Source organism: Scyliorhinus torazame, chromosome 5 (assembly GCF_047496885.1).
Source record: "Scyliorhinus torazame isolate Kashiwa2021f chromosome 5, sScyTor2.1, whole genome shotgun sequence".
Taxonomy (NCBI): Eukaryota; Metazoa; Chordata; class Chondrichthyes; order Carcharhiniformes; family Scyliorhinidae; genus Scyliorhinus; species Scyliorhinus torazame.
This window is the reverse complement of record NC_092711.1, coordinates 241622255-241638312: the sequence shown is the minus strand read 5'-3', so window position 1 is coordinate 241638312 and position 16058 is coordinate 241622255. Positions and strand designations below refer to the sequence as shown.

The 16058-nt window shown below is 43.1% G+C and overlaps 1 protein-coding gene across 2 annotated transcripts in view; it reads right to left on the bottom strand.

Annotated features, from left to right (window-relative positions):
- LOC140420985 (transmembrane protein 33-like) overlaps window positions 1–16058 on the bottom strand; it is a 198219-nt gene that overhangs the window by 159230 nt on the left and 22931 nt on the right. For both annotated transcript variants that reach the window (XM_072505215.1, XM_072505216.1), the window contains exons 3-4: window positions 13763–13857; window positions 2709–2896 (exon numbers count right to left, since the gene is read on the bottom strand). In XM_072505215.1, the coding sequence (XP_072361316.1) occupies window positions 2709–2896; window positions 13763–13857 (283 nt within the window). The remainder of the gene's footprint in view (window positions 1–2708; window positions 2897–13762; window positions 13858–16058) is intronic.

Here is a 16058-nt window from a genome sequence, read left to right as displayed (position 1 = left end):
TACCACCCTGCCCAGAGCCCTTTTGCCCAAATGGCTGGTCCACATTTGTGGAAAACAGTGATAAACAGCACCCGCTCGAACATATTCAAGTGAGCCTGACTTCCTAACTGCTCACTTGAATATGCAGATCTGGATCCTGCCCATTGTAGCTGGAATCCAGATCGCGATGCTTTGAGAGATCCCGTTGGATCCCAGAGTTGGGCGCGACGAGTATGACAGATCACACCCTATGTTTTTATTATGAAAATAAATTTGACACCAAGCCACATAAGATGATATTTGGGCAGATAACCAAAATATTAGCCAAAGAGGTGGGAGTAAAGCATGTCTTAAAAAGAGGAACGAGAGGCAGAGAAATTTAGAGAGTGAATTCCAGAGTTTAAAGTCAAAACATCGGAAGATATGTCCATCAGTGGTGGCGCATTAGGGATGCTCAAGAGGTCAAAATTAGAGTCGCTTAGTATCTTGGATGGTTGTGGGATTAGAGAGTGCAGAGATGGGGAAGGGAGAGGCCATGGAAGGAGTTGAACAAGAATTTAAAATTGAGGCATTGTTTGAACAGGAGCCAAAGTAGACCAATGAGCCCAGGGGTGATATGTGATAGGGACTTGATGTGAGAAGTTCTCACTGGAACGACAGAGGTTGAGGGGCAACCTGATAGTGGTCCACAAAATTATGAGGGGCACAGACAGAGTGGATAGTCGAGGCGTTTCCTCAGGGTAGAGGGGTCAATTACTAGGGGGTATAGGTTTAAGGTGCGAGGGGCAAGGTTTAGAGATGTACGAGGCAAGTCTTTTTACACAGAGGGTAGTGGGTGTCTGGAACTCGCTGCTGGAGGAGGTGGTGGAAGCAGGGACGATAGTGACATTTGTAGCCACCTAAAATGGCTGATTCCCGAGTAAAATGGTCAAACCCCGATCTAAAATGGCGAACGAAAAAGAGGCTGATGGGAAAATCAGCCAACAGGACTCAAACGGACAGCTGCAGGCAAAACAGTGTATTCGGCTCTGGGGAAGTCGGCCCAGACCGATACCTGCAACCATTAACAGCACATCAACCCAGCCATCTGCATACTAAGCAGCCATCCCCGGGAACAATTGCTACACATTAGCAACATAAAGCCGATCCAGACTTTTCGGCGCCAGCAGTGGCTGAGACAAAGAAAGGTGGACGACCACCCCCCGATCAAGAAATCGCCCCATTATTGGAGCATATCGAACCCAGTGATTGGGAGCAAGTCCAATCACTTGAAACCAGGGTCAAGGTCTGCCCTGAGAGGCGGGAAGCCCCTGGGAACTATAAAAATAAGGGGCCAAGTTCAGATCGACTCTTCTTCTCCTGCTCGCCAACCTTCGAGACCCTTCGACGAAGAAACAAGTAAGTCTTACTCCAGCGATCGCTACCAGATAGGTGCTCCAGACTATCGACCCGTACCAGCCTTTTTGAATCCCGCAGGCCAGACCCAATTCGATAGACCATTTGTTTCCCTGACCTGGTGGGCTATCACCAAAGTTAAGTATTGGCCTTTAGTGGTAGGTAATAGTCTAGAAGTAGATTATTGTATAAGTATTTATTGCTGTATATAATAAATGATCGTTGATTTAACTTTTACTAAGCGGTGTGCTGCAGTATTAATCATTACTTGAGCTTGAACCACGTGGCGGTATCAGAAAGAAACCTGGCGACTCGTGAGCAAAGGTGACAGAATTAGAGCTAATAAAACTAAGGCTAATAAGAGCAACTCATTTAAGGGGCATCTGGACAAATACACGAATAGGATGGGAATAGAGGGATATGGACCCAGAAAGTGTAGAAGATTTTAGTTTAGACGGGCAGCATGGTCGGCACGGGCTTGGAGGGCCGAAGGGCCTGTTCCTGTACTGTACTTTTCTTTGTTCTTTGTTGAGAGTTAAGACCCAGACAGCAAAGTTTTAGATGACCTCCAGTTTATGGAGGGCAGAATGTGGGAGACCAGTTAGGCAAGGGTTGGAATTTTCAAGTCTAGGCGGTAACAACAAAGACATAGATGAGGATTTCAGCAGTAGGTGAACTGTGACAAATCTGCAAATTTGAAGTGACCCGACATTATAAGCTACACAAGATAGTGGCTATCATGATGTAACTTTAAAAAATCTGACTTATAGCAACGGCCTTCTTTTTCCATCATTTCTACTAATTGCTGGGGGATTGCTTGTCAAGTATTGACACAAACAAAATAGCTTAGTGGAGTGAATGAAATCAATAGTGAGAGAATTACATCAACTGGCATAATTTTCAACTAAAGCTGCATCAAATAAGAGTTAAATTCTATGATAACTTAAATCCCTTACATATGATGGGAAAAAAAACCCAACTAAACAAAACACATGGCAGATACATGCATTCGTGAATTTACAAAACCAACAGAGAAGAGAAAATACCAAAATAATTGAGATATCTTTATGACACACATTTCATTAAAAGTGTGGCCATTGTGCAAATACTTGGGGGTGACTTGTAATTTAAGATTATACTTTATAAATGTATTCAAAAGAATCAGGTAGGGGAGGGAAGAAAGAAATCAAGAGAGCTGTGACAGATTATTCCTCTCAGCAAGACCTTATTTGTCCCCAGATATTCCCTTTTTAAATGCAGTAGATTTTGCCACGAGATCTGATTACAGTCATAAAAATGATTTAGTTTACACAATAAAGCACAGTGAAGGATACAGGTAATGGGATAGGATGTAATAAAGATGAGTGAGTACAGCAGGTAGTGGCAGCTGTCCTCCAAGAGTGCCTGTGTGACATAGGCTCTGCTGAACTGGAATCTGGGCAGCCTCTGATGGAGCCGGCAAGCACTGGTCAGGGCATTAGCCAGTAATGCTCTCTGATAGAAGTGTCCACCCTCAGCAACTCTATGGAGAAGAAACAAAGAAAATATTCAGCTTCTTTATATTCATTGACAACTGATAAAGATGCAGAATTGAACTGTGGTACTGTGCAGAGGAAGTGCGAGATGGGAAGAGACAAGTTACCATTACTTGATGTTCACGGATTTGAATAATTTTGTTGAATTTCCTACAATTTACATTTTCCCTTCTTTTAGAAAGTAAGTCAGCTGGGGGTCTACAGTGTCTTGTACAGTGGCAATGTCTTCAGAAACCTGCCAGTTTCAGAATTTGAAATTAAAGCTTGAAAAACACCCAGATTTCATTTTGTCCAAAATGTAGAAATACATCTTACTAATCCAAGTCCAAGTGATTAAGAGCAGGTTAACAGGGCAGTGGCTTCAAATGTCCAAGTAGGGGTACTTGGATGGTGCTTGAATTTGAACAGCTAATACTGTGTCACTCACCAACAGTGGATCGCTAATAAGCTTCCAGATAGAGGCCCGCCACAAGGGGGTTATTTGCAACAAAGTGGGAATAATACCAGGCCTTCATGACAATTCAATGTCTCCAGATTCCACTTGTTAGCTACGCCAGCTGCTCAATTTAGTAACTGCCCTGGAATATGGTGAAACTGCCTGGCTTAGTTATTTTACTATCAATTCGACCATGGGGGATTGACTTGGTTCTGAATTTCCTTGCTGTGCATGTCATCCTGCAGACAACTCTACCCTTCTCGAAAGACAGACAATTCCTACTGGCCGTCAGATCACTGGCAAACACAGGTTTGAGCCTGTGCCGAGCATACAGCAAATACAAGCAGCTCCTAAAAGTAGCATGGTGAGCAGCACAAAATATCTTCCTGACCACAAGAACAGACATGCCGTATCTTATTTAGTGTAGTTTCACCACTTGTAAGATTTAGCAGCAGCTACTTGTATTTTTGCGATTCATGGTAAGCACATAGCTCTAGATATCTGAACGCATGTGTTCTCATACACATGAAAATCTGGTCAACACTCTCCAATATTGGTCTCAGCATTTTTCTTCAGCAGTGTGACAGTTGTCTGCCTTAAGTATGTTGGAAGAAATAATATTAAGCAGCTTGCATCATGCCTGCAGTTTGATCTTCTAGATGCTGAAGTCCAATGCCATGTATTAGGCTTATTCATTATCAACTGCTTAATTCTGATCCTACTCCAAAGCACTTGGCAAAGAAGTGTGCCATCCATGAGGCCTACTGCATCCTCTTTCGATGCTCTGTGCTCCTTTCTTCCACCTGCTTCCCCTTTTTGACACACCCATTTCACATTTTTGTCCCAGATTTTGTTATATATGCCCAAAAACCCCTGTTTGCTCAAGATTTCTGAACCATGAAGAAAAACACTTTGGACAAGACATCCCGAAGGTTTAACCTGTGTTGGCACTGCACGGACATTAAAAGATGTGAAAGAACAAAGTGCCTAAAGAACCTTCGCGGCACAATCCCCAAGAACAGTATCAAGGCTGAAGTTTGCTTCAATTGATATGAATAAACAACTGGAGAGCTGGAATTTGAATCTTTCAAATTTAAATCGATGAGAACCCCTTTGGAAGTCAATAATACCATGCTCGTCAGTCTACCGGAAATTCAGTTCAACATCTATAACATATTGTACATCTATAACATAGTGTACACTTCCTGCCAGAATTTCCATTGTATATCATGGAAAATATCAGTGTAGGTTTACCACACTCACACATGGCATTTGAGCCACATGCCCAGACAGTGACCACCCAACAACAGAGAATCTAACTATCTCCCTTTGACATTAAATGACATTACCATCACTGATAAACCACAAGATGTTGATGATGGGGAATTCAATGACCAGGAACTGAGCTAGAACAACCACATAAATACCATGGCTACAAGAGCAGGTTGGAGAGTGGGAATTCAGAGGTGAGTAACTCACCTCCTGACCCATCTACAAGGCAAAGTCAGAAGTATGATAGGATACCTCGATGAGGTGATGGGACTATCCTGGATGAGTGTGCAGCTCCAGCAACAAAGAAACTTGACAGCATCCAGCACAAAGCAGTCTGCTTGATCAGTACCGTATTCACCAACTTAAACATCCATTCAGCCCACCACCAATGACATAAGAGTGCACCATTTGCAAAATGCACTACAACAGCTCATCAAGGCTCCTTTCACAGCATCTTTCAAATCTGAAACCTCCACCACCGTGAAATACATGGGACGGGATTCTCCACTCCCGCGCCGAAGTGGCCACGCCGTCGAGGTTCACGACGGTGCAAAACGGCCCCTATCCCGACCGATTCAGGCCCCGACAATGGGCTTGGATCGGGGCCGCGTCATCTACATGCGCCAGGCCTTGTCTCCGCGTAAAGGCGGCGCCGCATAGATGACGCGGCCGGTGCCGCATTACTGGCGCCAAGCCCCGCAAGAAGATGGAGGACGGATCTTGCGGGGCCGCGGAAGGAAGGAGGTCCTCCTTCAGAGAGGACGGCCAGACGATCGGTGGGCACCGATCGCGGGCCATGCCACATTTGAGGTACCCCCCGGTGCAGGATCCTCCCTCCCCCCGCCCGTAGGCCGCCCCCCCCAGCGTTCCCGCACTGTTCACGACGGCAGCGACCAGGTGTGGACGGCGCCGGGAAGAACCCGCAGTTTTGGCCTGGCCGCTCGGCCCATCCGGGCCTGAGAATAGTGGGGGTGCCTGGAGAATTGCCATTTTGGGTGTCTCCGGCGAGTCTCCGGCCTGCAGAACTCGACGGGACCGTTCCCGCCGCTTGGGAGAATCGCGGGAGGGCGTCGGGTCGGGAAATTTTGGCGGCCCAGGCGATTCTCCCAACCGGCGCGGGAGTGGAGAATCTTGCCCATGGACAATAAATGCATGGGAACATAACTTCCTGCACGTTCTCCTCCAAGCCAAATACCATCCTCACTTGGAACTATTTATATCGCTCTTATGTTACTGAATCAAAATCTTGGAACTCCATTCCTATCACCACTGTAGGAGTATTCGCACCAAATGAACTGCAGTGGTTCAAGGTGGTGGATCAGCAGCACCTTATCAGAGGTGGGTAACAATGCTGGCTTTGCTTGCAACATCCATATTCCTTGAAATAATTATTTTTACAAGTGTTGTCAAATGCCAGGGAAATATACTTATGCGACAAGTTACGGCAGTTTCCATTATACATTATGAAAGTGTAAGGACAGATGTTTGATTTTAAAGTAGGAACTGAATTACATCTCTATATCCAATTATCCTCTATGATTCCGGAAGACACCTGCAGAGATGGATCGCAATATTTAATTTACAATAATGCTACAGGTTTTAACTGCAAGAAAATTAATCTGATATAGTAAGTGGGAAAAAAAAGAGCAATGTGCACATGTTTCTATTTTCAATAGCATTGATTAATAATACTTCTATTCTCACTTTGCTGTTTTCCCATTTATTTCGGTTCTGACTTTAAATTTCATTCTAGCTAGGTTTCATATCTGGAGGTATTAATCGGAATTGGAAAACAGGCTTTGAAATTAAACCGTGGGTACAAACATCAAGTACAACGCTTTGAAGACCTGTTGTCCACTACCTTATTAAAAACCTTAAGTACTGCAAATAAATAGATTAACACCCTCCTTGAAAATAGCAGAGGGGAATTACCAACATTTCCCAGGTAAACGTACAAAGAATTGGTACAATAATATTCCACTGCATGATATCAGGGCTATAGTTGCAGCATGTCCTCCATGAGGTATCAAGCATTTGGATTGATGTTATTTTCAATTTGCAATTTTGTTCAAAAATAGGAAGCACTAACTAAAACTAGGAACTTGGAGCTACTGATCCTAATATAGCAAACTTTCAACAGCAGTTGCAATCAATAATGGTTCTTGATTGAGCATTTCACTATGTGCAATAATTAAATTCTCTCATATATTCTAAGACATTTCGGTTTCAAAATGGGGTACTTGATGTGGGAGGATTCACTAATTCATTTTGTTGGATTATTTTGTAAAGTTACAACAAGTTTAATTATCCAACTGAAAATTACAGTTTCCTGTTTCGGCTATTTAAAAAACACAATACCACATCGCTGAAAGTTGCTTAAGCATTATTGAAATATCAGGAGAAATATTACTATTTTATTAAGCACTTGTGCACAAATTTTCCATGGCATAATTTCAGGATCATGAAATTAGTTAGGTCTGCTGTATTACCATTTTTAGATCTCACTGCACAATCAGTATTGCAATGAAAGCAATCCATGGACCAAAGAGGTTTCTTTTCCAGCAAAGATCAAACTTTCAAGAATTTGGTACAAATACATTAAAACCTTTAGTAAAACAGTGCAACTTAAACTGCCATTAATTTACTTCCATTTCGCACTGTACTAAATGATCAAACATGAACCATTCTTGATTCAAAATGCTTGTGCCTCAGCTCTTTACATCTATATCAATATCAGGGGCCAAGTGTATCCAAGTTTGCTGACGGTGCAAAATGGGTGGGGAAGTAAGGGAGCAGGGGCTAAAAAAGGAATATAGATAAGTTAAGTAAGTGGAGTTAACATGAGATGGGATAGAATGTGGAGAAATGTGAAGTCATCCACTTGAGTGTGAAATGTACAAAAAGTAGAATATATGTTTATATGGCGAGAGACTAGGAAACATTGGTATTCAAAGGATCCTGGGTCTTTTCTTTAACTTAGTAATTAACTAAAAGTTGCTCTCTGGATTGGGAGAAATTTATTATTCTAATTTTCAAACTAGCTGCAGCTAGCTAATTAAATAATTGGCTTCATCTGGTTTTCAGAAGCTTGAATCAGGGTGCTTAAAACAGGCCTTCTTCAGTGCTGCTTTGGGTGCATTAAAGTGCTTAAGTTGGAGTTTGGCAAGTGAGGGAGTTGGGGAAAGGAGATGCTCCTTTTTTTTCCTACCTTTATTCATCCTCCAGTAGCTGACTCTTTCTTTGATACAGGAATTGGTGAGTAACTGGTAAGTTTTTCTATTTATTCAAATTGTAATAAATAGCTTTTAAATTTACGGTATGGCAGGTCAGCTCAGCCAAGTGGAATGTGGGAAGCTATGGGCGTACCATGTGTCCTAGACATACACCTCTGCAGGATGCGTCACCAGCTACAGATGTTTGGGCTCCGGATTACGAAAAAGAAAAGTGGCGGCTGCAGTCACTGCTGTGCATCCGTGAAGTAGTGAACTATGTGAACAGCACATTTAATGAGGTGGTCACCCTGCAGAAGAGCATGCAGGTAGAGAGGGAATGTGCAACTGCCAGGCAGTCTAAGAGATCAGGCAGGTAGTGCAGGGGTCCAGTTTATCTTGGCAAATTGGTTTTCCACTTTGGATACTGGGGAGCGAATGTTCCTCAGGGGAGAGCAGCCAGAGCCAAGTCAGTGCACCATGGGTGGCTCAGTTGCACAGGAGGGGAAGAGGCAGAAAAGTAGGAGACCAATAGTGTTGGGGATGCCATAGTCAGGAGGTTAGACACATGTTTCTGCGGCAGCAAACGTGGCTCCAGGATGGTGTGTTTCCTCCGCCGCCCCGCAAGATCCATCTGACATCTTCTTGCGGGCAGCCTCGGGGAGGACGGCAACCGCGCATGCGCGGGTTAGCGACGGCCAACCCTCGCATGCGCGGTTGATGTCATTTACGTGGCGCCGACCACGTCTTTTATGTGGCGCCGCTTTTACACGCCGCTAAGGCCCGGCGCGCATAAATGACACAACGCTGCTACTAGCCCCCCGGGAGCGGGGAGCGGCCCCCGACGCTGGAATGAAACACTCCGGTTTTCACTCCGGCGTCGGGACTTAGTCTCCCGATGGGAGAATTGCACCCAGGGTGTTAAATTTGAACAAAGGTAATTATGAAGGCATCAAGGGAAAATTGGCAGAGGTGGATTGGAAAAATACATTGAAAGGTATGATAGTAAACAGGCAGTGGACAGTTTTTAAATAATTACTACATAGTTGACAGCAAGTATACATTCCTTTAAGGCACAGAAACCCCCTAAAAAAACTCAAATTGTAGCTAAAAAAAGTGTTACGGCCAGGGTTTAGAGAACCCCAAAGTGTATCATGGAGTTCACCTGACCCACAACTTTTCATAGATTGTGGTATGGGGAGCACACGGCTCACTCTACAAGTGTGGTACAGCAGAAATGGAAAAGTATTTTTTAAAAGCAAAACAATGTTTACTCTATGAACTCAAGTTAACCTTTTTAAAACAAAGAGTGAACATCTTAGCAACCATCAATTTAAATACACCCCCCAAAGGATACAACACGAAGTAATCCTTAATAACTTCCTTTTAACATCCATAAGACTTAAAACACCTTTAATCTGATGTGCTTCTGGTAAAAGTCACTACGGTTATTAGTTTTAAATCACCAGGATCGATTTACTGTCTTTAGATTACAGAGCGAGATTCATACACCTTCTGGCTGTGACTGCAGCTATCCAGCTCTGAAAACTAAACTAAAACACACCCTGCAGCCTGCTCAAAAATGAAAGTAAAAAGCTGACAGACAGCCCAGCTCCACCCACTCTCTGATATCACTGCAGTAGTAAACACCCATTTCTTAAAGGTACTCTCACTACAGATATTTATATACACACCCATTTCTTAAAGGTACTCTCACATGACAAAAGGAAGTTAGAGATTGAAAAGGCCTAGAAGGCCAGTAAACCTGAGGATTGGGAGAAATTTAGGGCAAAGGAGGACCAAGAAACTGATAAAGGGAAAATAGAATATGAATATAAACAAGTAAAAAACACAGAAACCAACCGTAAAAGCACCTTTATGTACGTAAAGAGGAAACATTTGGCCAAATCAGATGTGTGTCCATTACAGAGTCAGGAAGGTTTATAATGGGGAACAGAGCAATGGCAGAGTAGCTGAATGATTACTTTGAGTTGATCTTCACTGAAGAAGATCCAAGGGACGAGGAAGAATGAAGAATTGAATAAAATTTATATTAGTAAGAAAGTTTTATTGGAAAAATTAATGGGATTGAAGGTTTATGGCCACACAGTAACACAGTGGTTAGCACTGTTGCTTCACAGCACTAAGGTCCCAGGTTCGATTGCTGGCTTGGGTCTGTCTGTGCGGAGTCTGCACGTTCTCCCAGTGCCTGCGTGGGTTTCCTCTGGGTGCTCTGGTTTCCTCCCACAAGTCCTAAAAGACGTGCTTGTTAGGTGAATTAGGACATTCTGAATTCTCCCTCAGTGTACCCGAACAGGCGCTGGAGTGTGTCGACTAGGGGATTTTCACAGTAACTTCATTGCAGTGTTAATGTGACAATAATAAAGATTATTGTAATAATAATAAGTCCCTGTGACCTAATATTCTACATCCTGGAGTTAAAAAAGATAGTTATGGAGATAATGAATATATTGGGGATCATCTTCCAAAATTCTATAGATTCTGGAATGGCTCCTGCAGATTGGAGGGTAGCAAATGTCACTCCACTATTTAAGAAGGGAGGGAGAAAAAAGGGAAAAACAGACCTCTAAGCCTTACATCAGCAGCAGGAAAAATGTTAGAGTTCATTATAAAGGCTGTGATAAATAGACACTTGGATCATAATGTTCTGATTTGGCATAATCAACAAGGATTTATGAATGGGAAATCATGGGCGCGATTCTCCACTCCCGCACCGGTTTCGAGAATCGCCATTTTTCCCCGCGACGCCGGTCCGACGCCCTCCCGCGATGCACCCAAGCGGAGGGAACGGCCCTGTCGAGTTCTGCGCGGCGCAGGCCGGAGAATCGCGCGGGACACCCAAAATGGCGATTCTCTGCTACACCCGCTATTCTCCGGCCCGGATGGGCCGAGCGGTCTGCCCGAAGCGTCGGCTTCCTGCCGGCGCCATCCACACCTGGTCGCTGCCAGCTAGAACAGCGCGGGAATGCTGGGGGGGGGGGGGGTGGCCTGTGGGCGGGCGAAGGGGGTTCTTTCACCGGGGTTGCACTCAAAAGGGGTCTGGCTCGTGATCGGTCGGCCTCTCTGAAGTAGGACCTCCTTTCCTCCGCCGCCCCGCAAGATCCATCCGACAGTCTTGCGGGGTGGCCTCGGGGAGGACGGCAACCACGCATGCGCAGGTTGGCGCCGGCTAGCGCTGGCCAACTCGCGCATGCGCGGGTGACGCCAGTTAGGCGGCGGATGACGCGGCGCCGCTTTTATGCGGCGCCAATGCCCAGCGAGCGCTGACTATGCTGATTTAGCGACCCCCCCCCCCCCCCCCCCCCCCCCCCCCCGAGTTTCTCGCGGCCCCGATCCTAGCCCATTTTCGGGCCCTGAATCGGTTCACGACGGCGTGGGCACTTAGTCATGGGAGCGGAGAATTGCGCCCCATGTTTAATTAACCTGTTAGGTGTTTTATTTGGGGATGGTATGAACAGAATTGATAAAAGGGGAGTTGGTGGATGCAGTATACTTGGATGTTTAGAAGGAAAGTCCCCCACAGGAGGTTAGTCAGCAAAGGGATGGGAGATAATATACTGGCATGGATTGAGGATTCTTTAACCAGCATAAAACAGTAGGAATAAAGAGATCATTCGCACATTGTCAGGCTGTGACTGGTAGGATATTACATGGATCAGTACCTGGGGCTCCAGCTGTTCATAATATACATCAATGATTTGGATGTGGGGATCAAATGTAACATTTCGAAGTTTGCAGGTGATGCAAAACAAAGTGGGAATGTGTGTTGTGAGGAAGATGTAAAGCAGCTTCAAGAGGATTTGGATAGACTTAGTGAGTGGGCAAGAACATGGCAGATGGAATACAATGTGAAAAATGTGGGGTTCTCCACTTTGGTGGGAGGAACAAATGCGCAGTGTTTCTTAACTGGCAAGAGATTAGAAAGTGTTGATATACAAAGGGAATGGCTGTCCTCATCAATAAGTCACTGAAGGCTAACAGGCATGTGCCACAGGCAATTAGGAAGGCTAATGGTATGTTGGTCTTTATCACAAGAAGGTTGGAGTTACAGGAATAGCAAAGTTTTACTTCAATCGTATAGAACCTTGGTTAGACCACACCTGAAGTAGTGTGTGCAGTTTTATTCCCCTTCGGAAAGATATCATTGCCATAGTAGAGTGCAATGAAGGTTCATCAGGATTGTTCCCGGGACGGCGGGACTGTGCAATGAAGAGAGATTTGGGAAACTGGGCCTGTATTTGCAAGAGTTTCAAAGAATGAGAGGGAATCTCATTGAAACCAATAAAATACATTAAAATGGACAGACAGGACAGATACAGAAGTTTCCCTTGGTTGGGGAGTTTAGAACCAGGGGACATATTTTCAAAATAAGGGAGAAGTTACTGGAACAGAGATGGGGAGAATTTATTTTACTCAGTGGATGATGAATATTTGGAATTCTTTGGGGGGGGGGGGGGGGATATTTTCTGCTTCTGTTTTCGACAGGCGGAACAGGATCGAGGGGAGAGTCCCAGAATGGCTTTCATGCCGGCAGGATTTCCCTGCTCAATTTGTCCATGTCCCCCACCAATGACTTAATAGGGTTCCCGCCATTAAAGATCAGGAACCCCATCACCATATACCTAGTGGGCCTCCTGGGGGCTGTGCAGAGGGCTTCTGTTGGGCAGGTCCATGGGGGCCAGGTCCCAGTGTGCATGCCACCTGAATGACACTTAGTTAAAAAAACAGAAAATTCCTCCCATTGAGTAATTTCAAAGCAGAGATTGAAATTTCTAAATGCTAATGACGTAAAAGGATATGGAAATACTGTGGGGAGAAGGCACGGAGGTGGATGATAAGCCATGGTCATATTGAATGGTGGAGTAGGCTCGATGACCTTCTCCTGCTCTCCTGTTCCTAGTATGCAAATCAGAAAGTTAATATTTAGATACAGCTGGAAATTAAGAAAATGGTACGTTTGTCTTTCTTATAAATGGACTGGTTGGAAGAGTGAGGAAATCTTGCTGCAAAAAAATATATATATATCAAATAAATAAAATAAAAATTTTAATTAAAAAAAAAAAAAAAAAAAAAAAAAAAAAAAAAAAAAAAATCGCTCGATTTGTCCATGTCCCCCACCAATGACAATGGGGTTCCCGCCATGAAAGGTCAGGAACCTCATTACCAGTTACCTAATGGGTCTCCTTACCCAAGGAAGAATATACTTGCCTTAGATAGAGTGCAACTGGGGGTTCATCAGACTAATTTCTAGGATGAAGAAATTGTGCTGTGAGAACAGATTGAGTCGTCTAGGCCCATATACTCCAGAGCTTAGACAAATGAGAGGTTGATGCTAGCAGGACGTTTCCACCAGGTGTTTGTGTAATTGCCGGTTTTTGATTAGGAATAAAGCGGTGAGGTACTAAACTCAAATGCAGGCTGCACGAAAGTAAGCAATCAGCAGGGAGAATAAAGTTCAATGTAGGGGTCAAAATAGCAATAGGGCACAGCAAAAATTCTACCCTGGCCTGACAAGGATCATCTGATTTATTCTACTTTTCAAAAGATTGCCTGGTCACAGAGCATTCTCAGCATTCTCTGTTGCACTGCGCAGTCACAAAACTGCATTTTGGAACCTAATGTGCACCTTCAACACAAAGCAATTTCAGAAGTTAAAACCCAATTATGAACCAGATAGATCAGGACATTGATTGTTAATCTTCAAATTATGTATCATTGCTAACATCAAGTAGGATACAACTATTTTTAAATAAAATCATGTGGATCTAATTCTTTAGGCCAGTAAAGCTACAACACAACCTTTTCTAATAAATAAATAAATAATGCATTTGGTGCTACAAGTCAATGTAAGGATTTCCTGCATCTCTTTTCCTTGTACATATATACTTACAATCATTGTAAATCAATCTACTTACCCCAAGATGGGAAACAGAAAAAAGAACGTTGACACCAGGGTAAATAATCGAAGCAGCCACATGATAGATTCGGTCTTGTTGCTCATCATAAATTGCTTTTATCGTTATGTGGCAGGAAATAAAAAAAGAATATTATTTAAAAAAGGAATGATTAAGAATAAATATTCTACAGCTAGGTGTATTTCTGAGTGGGATGCTCCAGGGAACAATATTGTTTCTCATTTATATCAAGGACCTGGACTCGGAACTTTATTATCACCTAATTGGCTGACCATTTTGTATTAAAGCAAGAGGGGCAGTGGAATTGAAGGAAGCACCTTAGATACCTTGGAATAAGCTGACAAAAATAGGGAAGTGAGCAGGACAACTTCAGCCATAATTGAATACAGACAAATGTAAAGTACTACAAACGGAGAGAAAAAATGGACAACAATTGTACTCAAATAGTTTCGTAAAGGTAAACATGAAATTGAAAGACATCTGGGAAACACAGTAGACCTAATGTTCAATATGTTGGCACATTGTGCCACTTTCAACTAAACAAAATAGGTGACAGCCATTCTCTGGTTTATTCCCTAGGGCAATGCCTTGACCAGTCATCCTCCCTGGTTTGATTTGAAACAAAGCTTGGCAGTTAAAGAGCAGCACTCTCTTCTCACAAAGTATAAATTGTTGTTCCCTTTACATTTGGTATTCTTGCATGTTGTCCTGATGAGTGCGAGATGAAAAGCTTCACCAACTTGTCTTTTTTTCAAGAAATAATGAAATTCTGTACTACCAAATGACTACTTGTAATATATTTCCTGCAATCTGCATTTCAATGGGTTAGAGCACCCAAAATGTGCAGTTTCCTTATAATAAACCTAATGATAGCTAATTTTGTCTAAATAAAACAGGAGTGATAGTTCAAATAACATGCAATCTAATAGCACACCAGTTCATATTCTGTGTAAATTGTAGATGCCCGACATACATGTTTCTTTCAGTTTAAAAAAAAAGAGACTTACCCAGACTCTGTGCCGCACCAACATATATTTTACAGAACAGCATTTTGAGAACATACTTGTAATTTAAGCAACATTCATAAAGAGTTTTATTCTAATGGTTTAGAATGTCACCTGAACCCGGTGTTAACTGTTTCCCCAAATTATTTTGTCATTTTATACATAATTGTCAAAGTGCGTTGCCACTTAATATCAGGATCAGACACATTTTCGTAGTCACCAAAGCAATTGCAGAATTTCCTTGGGTCGCACTCAGTTTTGGAAGACTGTACAATTTTTTTGACCAAGATAAATTTTATTTATTCAGCTGGAATATCTAGGATCAGACACATGCTGAATATGGTCAGATATTTCCACTGATCTTGCCAACAGCAAAAATGGAAAAATCAACAGAAAACTAGAAGAAAACAAATATGCAATCAGGCCCAAGGAAAATGGAAGCTATACCTTTTTGTAGGAAACAGTGTTGGTCTCAGAAAGGAGAAATTATAGTCAAACATTCAGGTTAAAAAATACATTTTAGGTCCCGCTATCTTACAACCTGTGCTCAAATTAATGTTATTCAGAACTGGCATAAACGCGTAAGAATTGTATTCTGTTCTTTTCATGATGACTGGGGTGATGTTATAAGCTAACTGGGATTTGCTACATATAACTTGGGAGCAGCAAAATGATTGAGAAATGTGCACAGGACTAGGTTTCAGCATAAAACTGCCACAAATTTCCTTGAAGGGCGAAAATGTCACCTTAAACCCTGAGGTACACTGAGACGTTCCCGGAATTTCCAAGCTGACTTCCTCTAGATTCAACTATTTTTCTGGGTTAATTTTAAATCTTATTTTGTTCTTTAATGAGTTTTCCTTTCCTGTTTCGTTATCATTTTTTTCCTCCATTTTCTTCTGTTTTGTGCTTTAAGTCCCTCGGCATGGTGGCACAGTGGTTAGCACTGCTGCCTCACATTGCCAGGGACCTGGGTACCATTCCGACCTCGAGTGACTGTGTGGAAATTGCATATTCTCTCCGCGTCTGCGTGGATTTCCTCCGGGTGTTTCGGTTTCCTCTGAGTCACAAAGATGTGCAGGTTAGGTGGATTGGCTATGCTAAATTATGCCCAAGTGTTCAACAGTTAGGTGGGGTTAGAGGGATAGGGCGAGGATTGCGCCGGTGTAGGGAGGTCTTTTGAATGGTTGGTGCAGATTCGATTGGCTGAATGGCCTCCTTCTGCACTGGAGGAATTCTATGACAATCACGGACAATGTTTTTTCTCCTGTCTGCCTATTTTAATTGAAGGG